This window comes from Microtus ochrogaster, linkage group LG4, assembly GCF_000317375.1.
Source record: "Microtus ochrogaster isolate Prairie Vole_2 linkage group LG4, MicOch1.0, whole genome shotgun sequence".
Lineage (NCBI taxonomy): Eukaryota > Metazoa > Chordata > Mammalia > Rodentia > Cricetidae > Microtus > Microtus ochrogaster.
The window spans coordinates 64,750,466-64,761,963 of NC_022030.1; the positions used below are offsets into that span (position 1 = coordinate 64,750,466).

The window sequence follows — 11,498 nt, forward strand, 5'->3', positions numbered from 1 at the left end:
CTCCCCCCCCTCCTCCTCCTCTTCTTTATTCGAGTCAGGTCTCCTGTATCCCAGGTTAGCCTAGAACTCACCACGTAGCTGAGAATGACCTTGAACTTCTGATCCTCCCACCGGGATCGTAGGCCTGGGCCATCAGACTGGGTTCACATTCAGCATTGGGCCTTGTGCACGCTAGGCAAGCCCTTTACCAACTGACTATATACACGGGTCCCCTCTTTTTGATGAGCTGTATAGTAAGATCCCATCTCAAACAAATAAAAGTCCAAACGTTGAGCTCCCCCTTCAAGCAATTAAAGGCAAAAGCCATTAAAGAACTACAGAACCATCATCATGGAGATGACCTGTTCCAGAAGAGTCTGCTGGCCTTAGAGCAAAAGTCAGCCTTGTCCCAAGCACTGTGCCCTGTGTCCTCACCAAAATTACTTAGTAATCTTGTTTTACTTTTTAAATTGCATTTGTTTATGTCACACGTGTGTGTGCGCGCTTGCGTGCGCAAGTGTCCCCTACCTCCTCTTATACCATGTGGTTCCTGGGGATCAAACTCAGGTGGTCAAGCTTGGTGGCAAATGCCCCAACCTACTGAGCCATCTAACTGGCCCCTGATTTTTTTAAAGTTGAGTGGGGCCGAGGATCGAACCCCGGTCCTCGTTCTGCACCACAGGACCAGGGCTTCTGTGGCTCGTACATCTCCGTATACCCGTCATTCTCACCGCCCCTCCTGGCCAGGCCTTGGCTTCCAACTTTAGACAGACTCTCACCTTCTTGACTCCCTCGGACAGCACGTGGGTACTGGGTGTTCGGAAGTGGATGTTGAGCACGATGACACAGATCACCACAACCATGGTGACCAGCACCATGCCGAAGAGCAGGAACCTGAGGGTACACACCATGCCTGGAACTGGGGACTAAGGGCAGAGGCATGGGCAGGGCTGGGTGTGGGCAGGGCTGTACTCACTTGCCTAGTAGGGGGATGGCCAGGGATGTGGCAGGCAGCCTCTTGGAGATAAGCAACAGGAAGACAGATTGGGCCAGGAGCACCGAGATGGCCACTGAAGTCTTCTCTCCACCTGGAGAGTAGGGCCTAGTTGGAAGCTCACTCTCTGAGACCACAAGGTCCCCAACAGCTGGGCCCTGCTACCACTGTTCACAATACCATGGTCAGTATCTTAGGGGACCCACAGCTTATTAGCTGAGATATCTGGACAAGCACCCTAACTTCAAACTCCCTGTTTCTCAAAGCATTGCGAGCACAGCCCTGGGTAAGCAAGTGATCAATACTAACTGTTATGTGTGCCTGGCGCCTGCCACTCAGAAAGCTCCCAGGCATCCCGATAGAACCTCCAAAATGCAATTCAGAAACCAAAGAGCAGCCAGGCCTGCCTGCCGCTCCTGCCTGAGTACTTATACACAAAGTCATCCGGAGTCATCGACCCCCCTCACCACGGAGAGAGGGGCGGGGTTGGAACACCTGTACTAGGCGGCCTTGGGAGAGGCTGCCAGGGAGGCAGGGGGTGGGACTTGAGGCTCACAGTCGCCTGGCAGGTAGAAGACCAGGTTGATCATGAAGGAGATGAGCACGCAGGGTACCAGGATGTTGATGATGTAGAAGAGAGGCTTGCGGCGGATGATGAGGTAGAAGGTGATATCTTGGTGGCTGGTGCTGTCCATCGGGACGTTGGGGTCCACATTGACCTTGGCGGCCCGGTGGACTATCTCCCATTCCCCGTTCTCTAAGGAAGGTGTAAGGACAGCTCGGGATCAAGCTGGAGAAGGGAACCCATGGGGCCAGGGACCATTGGTATAGAATGAAGGGCTAGGGTACTGTCTGAGGGAGATGAGGGAGGACTCTTGGGTGCTGTGGGGTCTACCGCTGGGGGCTGGGCTAGCAGGCTCAGTTTCTGAGGAAGAAGTTTTTCTCTGTGACTTTTTCTGGGGGTTCTTTTATAGTTTTTTGTCTGTTTTGTTTTTCTCTATCTTCTTGGAAAAAAACAACTCAGCAGCTGAAGCCATCCAGAGTCCCTGCTATCCTCACAAGTATCTCCTGTGTGTGTTGAGGGAGGTAGTGATGAGTGGGTCTCTGTTCCCTTCAGATCTGCTCTTTGGAGTCTCTTTGGGTCAGTAAACGTAGGTGTATAGGTTGTGTCTGCATGGCCATCCCTGCTTGTACAGATGTGAGTGTGTGAGCTGCTGGTGTGAGTGTGTGCACATCCACAATGTATGTGTCTTCAGGGCCAGTCCGCCATGGTTTCTGATGTACCTGTGAAGCCCTCAGGGTCAATGATGATCCATTCGATGGGGTAGGTGCGGCCGTCTTCCTCCTGCTGCTGCATCAGGCTAAGCGTGATCTCCTTGGCTGTATACTTGAGTGAACTGGGGGGAGCCATAGGCAGAGAGTGGGCATGAGCCTCTGAGTGGGGCTTTAAGGGCAGGAGGTGGTGGCGGAGGGGGAAAGGCTACTTGGGGAAGGCCATGGTTTGAGGGGATTCTGGTCAGCACGAGACCAAGGTCTCTGGCCGAGAGCATTTGATTCACCACCTCCTGCCCCTGGCTGGGTGTCTCAAGTGGACGCACCTGAATTTGAGGGAGCAGTTCTGCCAATCAAAGGGGAAGTAGGTGACCGAGATGGGGCAGGAGGAGCGGAAGATGGTGGGTGGCAGCCAGGTCACAGACCCCGAATTAGAAACAAGTACATTGCAGGCGTAAGAAACCTTGAAGGAGCCGTCATTGCTGTGGGATGGGGACCACGATCACTGGGTGCCCTATGCAACCGGGAACTAGCAGGGCTAGAGGAGGCAGGAGAGGAAGGGCAGGCGGGCAGGGTTGGAGGTGCAGACCATGGGACATAAGGAAGGGAAGCAGGATGGGGAGGGAGGTCTGGGAGAGTTCCTCTCAACTTGTTCTCCAGCACAATCTCCGGCAGCCACACCATGTCAGAAGGCAAGCGCAGGATAGTGATGTTCCCAAAGTCGTTAGCATCCCACTGTAGCCGGCTATCCATCCAGGCCTAGACATCCAAAAGCCACATCAGAAATGGGCTCTGCCACTGTCCACCCTCCCCAGTGATTCTCGCTTCTCTAGGGAAGATGGAGCAAAACCTGGGAGTTGGGACAAAAAAAATTGGGGGGTACTAGTTAAAGAGTGAGAGTCAGGCCTGTGTTCGTTGTGTAGGATGTGAGCACAGTTTCCATCCTGGGCAGGCGTGTTTTGATGTTACAAACCTCTACCAGTTTTGATATTTTGATTAGAAGAGTGACTTCTAGTGCAAACAGAGGCTGATGGGGTGGTGTACACTTTTAATCCCAGAGGCCGATGTAAAGGAATCTCCGTGAGTTTGAGGCTAGCCTGGTCTACATTGTAAGTTCTAGACCAGTCAGAGAAATATGACCAGAGAACCCCGTCTCAAAACAACAAAGCAAGTCAGGACAGAGTGGCAATTTTAGGACAGGGGAGCCCTAGCCTTCTTGGACATGTCCTAGGAACTATCGTTGGGCTCCGTGTAGTCAAGCCCTCCCAGAGGAATGCCACGCGAGCTTGTGGATTCCCAGCAGAAGTGAGAACCCTCAGCAGGGTGTCCTTACGTGATCCATCCACACGTTGGTGGTGAGGGTCTCCTCCACTTCTTTCTGTAATCAGACAAGAGGGCTGTCCCTAAAGGTTCCCATCAAACTTTCACCCAAACTCACTCACTAATCTGCCTTAATTCCAGGGGACCATGGCAGCTGGAAGGGCCGGTGCCAGCCAGCTAGAGCAACGGATAGAGGTGGCTCGACAGACTGGAGAAGCCGTGGACAGAAGGTGCTGAAGTGAGTCCTGGGGGAGCATAGCAGTGGCCGTGGGAGGCAGAGATGATGGTTTTGGGTAGCCATGGGCCTGAGGTGCCTTCTGGTGTGGGGAATAATCAGGCATGTCTCAAGGAGGGGGAGCTGGTCAGCCTAGAGCGACTATCCCTTCTCTCCCCAGCCCAGCCCAGCACGGTCCACTCACCAGGGAAATGAGGTTGGAGAGGGTGAGACTTATGGCAACGTCCACTCTGTCCTCCTTGTGAGCCACCGGCCGAAGCTCCTTTCTGTAGCCCTTTTCCTTGAACAGGTGCTGGATCAGCCGTTGCTCCTCATTCAGACCCCAGCTGCCTGGGGAGGTTGGGGAGAGGAACAGGGTCTGGTCACTGGACCCAGAAAGGAAGCTTTGCTGTGGTCCTGCTGGGTCAGGGTAGAGCAGAGGGAAGCCAACGGCTCCCTGGGAGTGGGTTACCCGAAGTTAGACCCGAGTGGGAGTGGGAATTAGGCATAACCTTAGGGAGGGGGCCATGCAGGGGGGGAGCAGGAAGGCACAGAGAGCCCCTGGGAAGGGGGTTATGTCCACCCTTACCACACACAAGAAGAACAGCCAGCAGCCCCAGTGTGGGCACTGGCCCTGCCATCCCCCACCTCTGACGAGGGCTTATGTCTTTCCCTCAGTCTGTTGGCTGTGGAATGGAACAGGTGCTGGGCTGGCTTGGGGGTTAGGAAAGAAGAGGCCGGAAATGCAATCAGATACTTCAAGGCTGGTGATGAGGGGGTGGGGCTTGCCAGCTAGGGCAGGAGCCCAAGGGCAGGATGCAAAGATCCCAGGCAGGGATTGACACAGATAGCTGGGAGGGTGGGGGCTGGGAGGGTGGTGGTGGAGGGTGGGGACACATACTGTGTGTGTGTGTGTGTGTGTGTGTGTGTGTGTGTGTGTGTGTGTGTGCAGGATGCTGGTAGCCATGGCTAGCAGCTGTCACTTGGGAGGTAAAAGGCATGTTAGCAGCTGCCCTACCTCCAGCTTCTTTTATGCATGTGGTATATGTGTATGGTGTGTGAACATGTGTCTAGTGTGTATACACGTGTGTCTGTGCTTGTGTGTGGGCCTGTGGAGATCATTCTATTGTTTTCCATGTTACCTGGTTTAAAATTTTTATTCTATTTAATATGTGTGTGTTGGCATGTGTGTGTGGGTACATGAGAGTGTGGCTGTGCACTTGCCACAGTGTATGTGGTTAGAGGCTAATTCAGTTCCGGAGGTGAATTCAGGTTATGCCAGGCCTGTAAAGCAAGCACTGTACCGACTGAGCTATCTCGATAGCCTGCCACCTTTACTTGGCATTCTTTTTGTCTTTAAAGATATTACATTTAAGCTGGGTGGTGGTAGAGCATGTCTTTAATCCCAGCACTCAGAAAGCAGAGGCAGGCAGATCTCTGTGAGTTCGAGGCCAGCCTGGTCTACAGAGCTAGTTCCAGGACAGCCAGAGCTGTTACACAGAGAAACCCTGTCTCCAAACAAAAATAAAATATCTTCAAACTGGGTGCCTGAGGCATCGTGAGGCTCTACACAAGAGGAAAGCAGTCTGAGAAAGCTAGAACTATCAGAGACGGAGGGAGGCTGCTGGTCTAGGGGTCAGGGAGACTCCTTGGTGATGGGGTGAAGGGATGCCCGTAGGATCTGGCAAGAAGGTAGCTGCCTGCAACACCCATTGGCAGGTCTGAGGCTGTTCTTTGTTCTAAGTAGGGGGTTGGAGGTGGCTCCTAAAGACTTGCCTTCCAGGGAGATAATGCTGTCACTGTCAGCTGTCAGGATACAGCCATCCTTGTACTCATTTGTTATACCTCATGCTAGACACTTGTCAGCTTCCTGCTGGCATCTTTGGAGCTGACGTGGGTCATTTTGCTCACACGCAGGGGTGGGGCACACTCTTAGAGACACAGAAGATGAAATGCAGGTTGTCCTTCTTGCTGTCAATGATCTCAGGTTGTACCATAGGGGATACAGTGCAGCCCTGGTCTGGCAGCATCTTAGCATAGGTTTGGCCCACGTCACCTGCTGCATCTCTATGCCCTCCCCCAGGATGGTGTCCTTGTCCTCACTCAGGCAGAAGAGCACAGTGTTGCTTTCCATTCCCTCTGACGTGGTTGATTTGCACACCTTCATGTCACTGATCAGCCACTTGAGACGGCCACACCAGAGGCCGTGTTTCCAGAAGCGAGACAAGGAAAGCCACAGAAGAACTGAGGTTCTGTAGCTGCTGCTGAGATCCAACTGCACCCCTCTCCACCTTACTTTTCAAGACAGAGCCTCTTTACTGAACCTAGAGCTGGCCTGGAGCAGCTAGAATGGCCAGCAGCCTCCTGAGATCTGTCTGCCCCCTCCTCATCCAGGCCTGGGGCTGTAGGTGTGCTGCTGCATCCATAGCTTTAACCTGGGTGCAGAGGACCTGAACCCAGAGCCTTATGTGTGTGCAGCACTTTCCCCGCTCATAGCAATCCTCCTGTCTCAGTGTCCAGAGTGCTAGAACTGCAAGCATGAGCCACCACTCCTGGCTCCTTCCAGCTTCTTTGTCATCTCTGCTAACTGCTTCTGGAGGCTGGCCCCTGCCCCCTCCCATCTCACGCCCCCTCTTCTCTTCCCAATAAATCTCCAATTTTTAAAGTAGATCATAAATAACATTTATTAGAGCAGCTGTGTCTGGTGACACATTTGGGAAGACATGCGAGGTACAGGACCCCCATCCTATCCACACATACAAGACCAATTGGGACAGTGAGAGCTTGTCATATCTCATATAACCCCCTTAGCCCCTGGGGACAGTGTGACCTTCACAGGGCTTCCTGTGTCAGCAAACCAGAGGCTGGAGTTGGTGGTGGTGCTCCTTTGCCAGCCTCTGTCCCTGTCTCACACCAATCCAGGGTCCCTGGCGCTCTCCTCTGCCTGGAAAGCTGAGCGGAAGGCCTTCAGGGCCTGCACTAGCAACCGTGGGAGACTGTGAGCCAGTGTAGAAGGCTCCAAGCCCACCAGCCCACTGAAGACCACATGCTGGTCCCCCAAGCCGGCCCTCACCCAAGCTCTGAAGAGCCCTGTCAGAGTCTTGGAGCCAAGATCGGCCAGCACCTGCAGAGGGAGGAGGTCAGGACACACCTGGGGTCACTCCCTCCTCCTGGAGCCTAGGAACCCACTTAGATCCTAGCCCCTTGTCCTTCCTCTCCCTGAAGTTTCCCTAATTTCCTGATCAAGAGGATGTCCTCATGAGCCCTTTTGCTCTTACCTCTCTACCTCCCCTCTTCATATCCACCTGTTATCCCAGCTCACTATCCCCCGAAAGCTGGACTCCCCTTTCCCTTCCCTGCACTGGTCTCCAGTCAGGTGATCCTTCCCACGCCACTGCGAAGGAGCCTGGGCAGCCTGGGGACGTACCTCGTCAAAGTTCATGGCCAAGTGCTCAGCTGGGATCTGTAGGATCCAGGCATGTGCTCGCTGAATGGCCGCCAACTTCTGTTGCAGAGACTCTAGCCCAGGGCAGCCTACAAGAAGGGGAGATTCCCAGACTGTCATAAACAGGACAGCAGAGGATGCTGGGGATGGATATATCCTAGGGCCAGCATCCTCTGTGGGCTCCAGATGGGGAAACTGAGGCTGGCAGAGATTCCATGGTCATTCAAGGCAGAGTGCCTCTATCTGACTGACACTAATGAGGGCTCGGTTACAGTCTCCCTAAAAAGTTATCCTTGAAGAGAGGGAGATAGTGGTCTTCTCTGTTGTCATTTAGGGCTTTCTAGCAGACGATCCACCACCTCTCTAGAAGAAGGCCGGCAGGGGGCGACATTACCCTTTGTTTCCGCGCGCCGCTCTGGCTTTGGCTTCTGGAACCACGTCCCTGCAACTCGCGATCCTGGAGGAGACTGTGGGGTTAGGGTGCACGCCTCGGCGACGGAACACGACTCCTGGACTCTAGGGCCTAGGCCTGACTGGGACACACGAGATACCTGAGTGTAACCGCTGTTCACGAACATTGTGGCCAGGAGGGGCCCGGAGCGACGGTGCAGGTGCGGGAACTCCACGTCGCAGCCCCGGCCGAGGGCCGAGCAACTCTTGCGCGCCCTGCAGCAGGCCGAGCAGTGTGTGAGCCAGCGACCGCAGCTCTGAGGGTGGGACAAAGGTCTGAGCGGCCGTCCCGGGGTGAGGGGCCGTCCCTTACCCCGACCTGGGAAAACAGGACTAACCGCACCGCCGTCGGCGTTGCAGACACTGCTGGAGAGCTAGGCGCGCACAGGAGCGCTCGGATCCCGGGCACAGGCGCGCGTAGAAGGCACAGAGCCCTGCTACGTCCGGGGCTGGCACCTCCTCCGAGGGGTCCCAAGTTAGAAGTTCTCGGCAGCTAGGCTCGCGAGTGGAGGGGGCCGCTGCAAACAGATGACAGATCACCCTTTGTGTGTGGGTCCATTAGTCACTCACCCTCAACTCCTCCAGAGGCCAGAGCATCCGGATGGAAACTGGCTTATCCAGAACAGTCTGAGGGACCATTGTAGGCAGGGGGCGCTCACCACTCATCTGCTCCTGCAGCCAGTCTTTGAACACGGCCACACGGGTGTAGACCCCAGGCTTCCCAGGCTCCCCACAGCCATCCCCCCAAGAGGTGACTCCAAAGAGGACCTCTCTGGGGTGCGGGCCGGGTTCGGAACAGGTTAAAGGGCCTCCGGAGTCACCCTAAGGGACCAGAGCCAACAAAGAACAATACGTTCACCATGTCTCTGAATTATAACTGTCTCGTACCTGATAGGGAAGGCGGATCCCCTTTCATATTATTAGCGAAGACGTAGCAGTTGGTAGAAGCTGTCAGCCAGACCCCAAAGAGAAGAGGATTATCTTGTCAAGGGGAGCAGCGCATCTAGCGCACCCTTTCAGTCTGAGCTCATACCTGGCATGAGTCGATGCCCCCGGCCAGGTAACCAGCGCAGAGCATGGTGCTGGGACGCAACCCAGGTCCCAGGGCCTTTTGACACGTGTCTGCACTGAGCAGCGGAACACGGGCCTCCCTCACCGCCTCAGACTCGGGCCCATCTACGGGAAAGAATGTAGGCGATCCGGGTTTGGAGGGCAGAAGCTTCACCTTGAGATTCCTCCCCGCCCCCACTTGCCCTCTTAGATTCTTTTCAGTTTGTGAGCTGGAACATCATCCTAGCCTCCCCAAACTCCATCTCCTTCGCTTTCTTTCACGCCCCCGCTGGTTCGTCCACTACCACTACCACTTGAAGTTTACCCAGGCCCTAGCTGGCAATACCTTCGAAGAGGGCTCCCCAGCCTGCAATGGCGCATGGGGTGCCGGCAGGAGGCTCCCTAGAGCCCTGGGGTAGACATATGGGGCGCGCTGGCCCCTCTGGGCTCACTGGCGTCCACAGCTGTACCAAAGCCAGGTCATTGTGAAAGGTCTGCGGGTCAAACTGGAGAGCGGGTGACAGTACAATATCAAGGAAGAGAGTTTGAGGTGCTGCTCCCAACTCCGAGGACACAGCGCATGTCATCTCACCTTAGGGTGGGGCAAGATGCGGTTCACCTGCACTTCCTCCGCTTGCTCCCCCTGGGGGCCCTCAGCTAGTGTCACAGTCCAAAGCAGCTCATTCGAGGCACTGCAGAACAAGCAGAAGGTTTCACGCATCAGGGACAGAGGTGCTGTAAGTTCTCTCTGAGGCTCAGCCCCTTATGCACCCGTACGGCGCAGTGAGCCTGCAAATGTGGCTATTGCGGTCCTAGGGGCAGAGAGGAATGCCTCTGAAGGGGAGGCTTCCCAGGATATTCACGGTATTCTCCCATCCTGGGTTTTCTCCGCAGCCGGCATTTTGAGGTCCAGGGCTGGGAGCCTGCTTCCGCTAGGGGGCAGCAGAGACCTGCTCTGCCGTGCTTTGGCCCATGGGTGCTAGACTCCTTCCGGATTGGGTAGCCCTGCTGGGCAGGTGCCTGGGCTCTCGACGACGTACCCGGCGAAGCAGTGTGCAGCCGTGAGCACCCAGGACGCAGCCACCAGGACGCCGCCACATAGTGGCTGTCCCCTAAATTGTAGCCTCACGAGCCAAGGCCAAGACCCGAATGGAGCTGTGTTGCCCCCGACTATACGGCCATGAGCCCGGGTCACGTTGGCCACGCCCTGGCGCCTTTCGCCACAAGGTCCTAGAATAGCAGAAATGGCGTCATGAAGGACAAGTTCTAGCTGTCTTCATATTAAGACCCACTTCTCTCCTCAGAAGAAGTCTCACCTAACTCGGGTGGGTCCTGGAGGAGGGAGGTTTGAAGTCTGGGGTGCCCAAGTCCTGCTGAGAAACAGTTCGTGATTTTCGCTGCCGCCCTATCGCGGACCTTCTCCCTACGCTGGCTCTGAGCTTTGTCTCTCTCTCAACCACACCCTTCCTGGGCCACCCCTATCACACAGGTTTGAGCAGCTGTGAATTGAGACCACAGGAACCCACGCTGTCCCCACCTCCCTGCTATGCCTCAAGTTTGGCATACCCCTTCCACTTGGACCTTCAAAACCAGTCTGACCCCCAGGAGGTGGGCATGGACAAGAGAATGAGTCCCCTGTAATAGCGTGTAATTGTGGGACGTGGGTGGGGTAGCCCTGTTGGTACAACCTTGGCATTCATGCAGTCTGTGCTGGATCTCCATCAACACGCGCTTTACGGCCCACTGGGCGCTCCTCTGGGCAGCTTGCAGTGCTTGAGTCCCCTGGGCGGACAAAACTGCTGGGACATGGGACACAAAGTCATGTCTCCTTGACATACGGCCTCAGTCTAGCCTCCCTGGACCCTGAGACGGTGAAGAAACAGGGTAGGCTCTTGGATCACCAGGCATGTAGAGATAGGGAGAGGGACCAGGGGCTGAGGCCCAGTCCCCAGGGCAAATGGTTTCCACTGCTCAATTGAATTGGGCCGGAATCTCTGAGAAGTTTCTTTCTTAATGGCTTCAGAGGAGAATCACTACCCACTGGTACCTCGTAAATGTGGTTGAGTTATCTATTTGGGGACTGAACTGCCAAGGCATGCTGTCCTGGATGTCTGACTTCGCTAACTCAGAAACCCCTTGGCAACACTGTGTGCCTCTGCTTCCTGGGTGAGGCTGTCTGCCCTCCCTTCCTTCCTATATTTCAACTCCAGGCCCCTCCTCTCAGCAGGTGGGCTTAGCAGGGCCACAGGACCTCATAAGTGAGAGTGACAAGTTTATCTTCATTGCCCAAGGCCTCATTTTCCCTATGCCCCTCCCATCCTGAAGAAGTGGCTTCTTCAGATCGACCAGGCTCACCTTGCAGGGTGCCGGGGGACAGGCGCATGTACAGCGGATGCCCGCGGGCAGTCTGGGAGTCTGGGGACAGTAGCAGCAGCAGAAGCAACACAGCCAGCAGCATGGTGACCCGGGGCCGAGGCAGGAGACCCTGTCCTCTTCCTGGAATCCACCCTCTTCCTGGGCTCAGGATTTGTGTTCCTCAAACCACCCAATCCTGTTTCCTTACACCGAATGACCCATTTCTGGTGGTCTGCACCTCACCTGGCCCTCACCTCCCGGGAGCCCTCAGGGAAATGGTGCTGGGGGCTTTATAGAGGACCGAAGGGGGGGTGCGTGGGAGGGCAGCCAGGCCTGGGCAAGGGAATGAGGTAGTGGGCTCGACCCTCACCTTTGAAGTTTCATCATCCCGGCTCTGAGTCCCCCCACTTCTGTCAAAG

General features: G+C 55.4%; 2 protein-coding genes across 6 annotated transcripts in view; both read right to left on the minus strand.

The window, feature by feature from the left end:
* Chrnd (cholinergic receptor nicotinic delta subunit) overlaps positions 1 to 4,429 on the minus strand; it is a 6,199-nt gene extending 1,770 nt beyond the window's left edge. Inside the window, exons 1-9 of one of the 4 annotated variants that reach the window (XM_005361749.2) lie at positions 4,369 to 4,429; positions 3,985 to 4,130; positions 3,579 to 3,623; positions 2,895 to 3,004; positions 2,572 to 2,727; positions 2,258 to 2,370; positions 1,530 to 1,730; positions 956 to 1,067; positions 759 to 873 (exon numbers count right to left, since the gene is read on the minus strand). In XM_005361749.2, coding sequence (XP_005361806.1) covers positions 759 to 873; positions 956 to 1,067; positions 1,530 to 1,730; positions 2,258 to 2,370; positions 2,572 to 2,727; positions 2,895 to 3,004; positions 3,579 to 3,623; positions 3,985 to 4,130; positions 4,369 to 4,420 — 1,050 coding nt within the window. In that variant the 5' untranslated portion in view covers positions 4,421 to 4,429. Of the gene's footprint in view, positions 1 to 758; positions 874 to 955; positions 1,068 to 1,529; positions 1,731 to 2,257; positions 2,371 to 2,571; positions 2,728 to 2,894; positions 3,005 to 3,578; positions 3,624 to 3,984; positions 4,140 to 4,368 lie in introns of those variants that run through there. The other 3 variants (XM_005361748.1, XM_005361750.2, XM_026786429.1) reach the window with 3 other exon arrangements.
* Positions 4,430 to 6,500: 2,071 nt separating this feature from the next.
* Prss56 (serine protease 56) lies at positions 6,501 to 11,193 on the minus strand. 2 transcript variants are annotated; one of them, XM_013351729.2, is made up of 13 exons: positions 11,080 to 11,193; positions 10,413 to 10,520; positions 10,041 to 10,094; positions 9,765 to 9,954; positions 9,317 to 9,416; positions 9,071 to 9,230; positions 8,708 to 8,850; positions 8,337 to 8,496; positions 8,013 to 8,192; positions 7,776 to 7,931; positions 7,619 to 7,681; positions 7,207 to 7,313; positions 6,501 to 6,903 (listed from the first exon to the last, which is right to left on the minus strand). In XM_013351729.2, the coding sequence occupies exons 1-13, from the start codon at positions 11,180 to 11,182 to the stop codon at positions 6,688 to 6,690; spliced, it is 1,740 nt and encodes a 579-aa protein (XP_013207183.1). In that variant the 5' UTR covers positions 11,183 to 11,193; the 3' UTR covers positions 6,501 to 6,687. The 2 variants fall into 2 exon arrangements, with proteins under 2 accessions (XP_013207183.1, XP_005361842.2); XM_005361785.3 differs by having other exon boundaries at positions 8,334 to 8,496; positions 11,080 to 11,107.
* Positions 11,194 to 11,498: the final 305 nt, after the last annotated feature.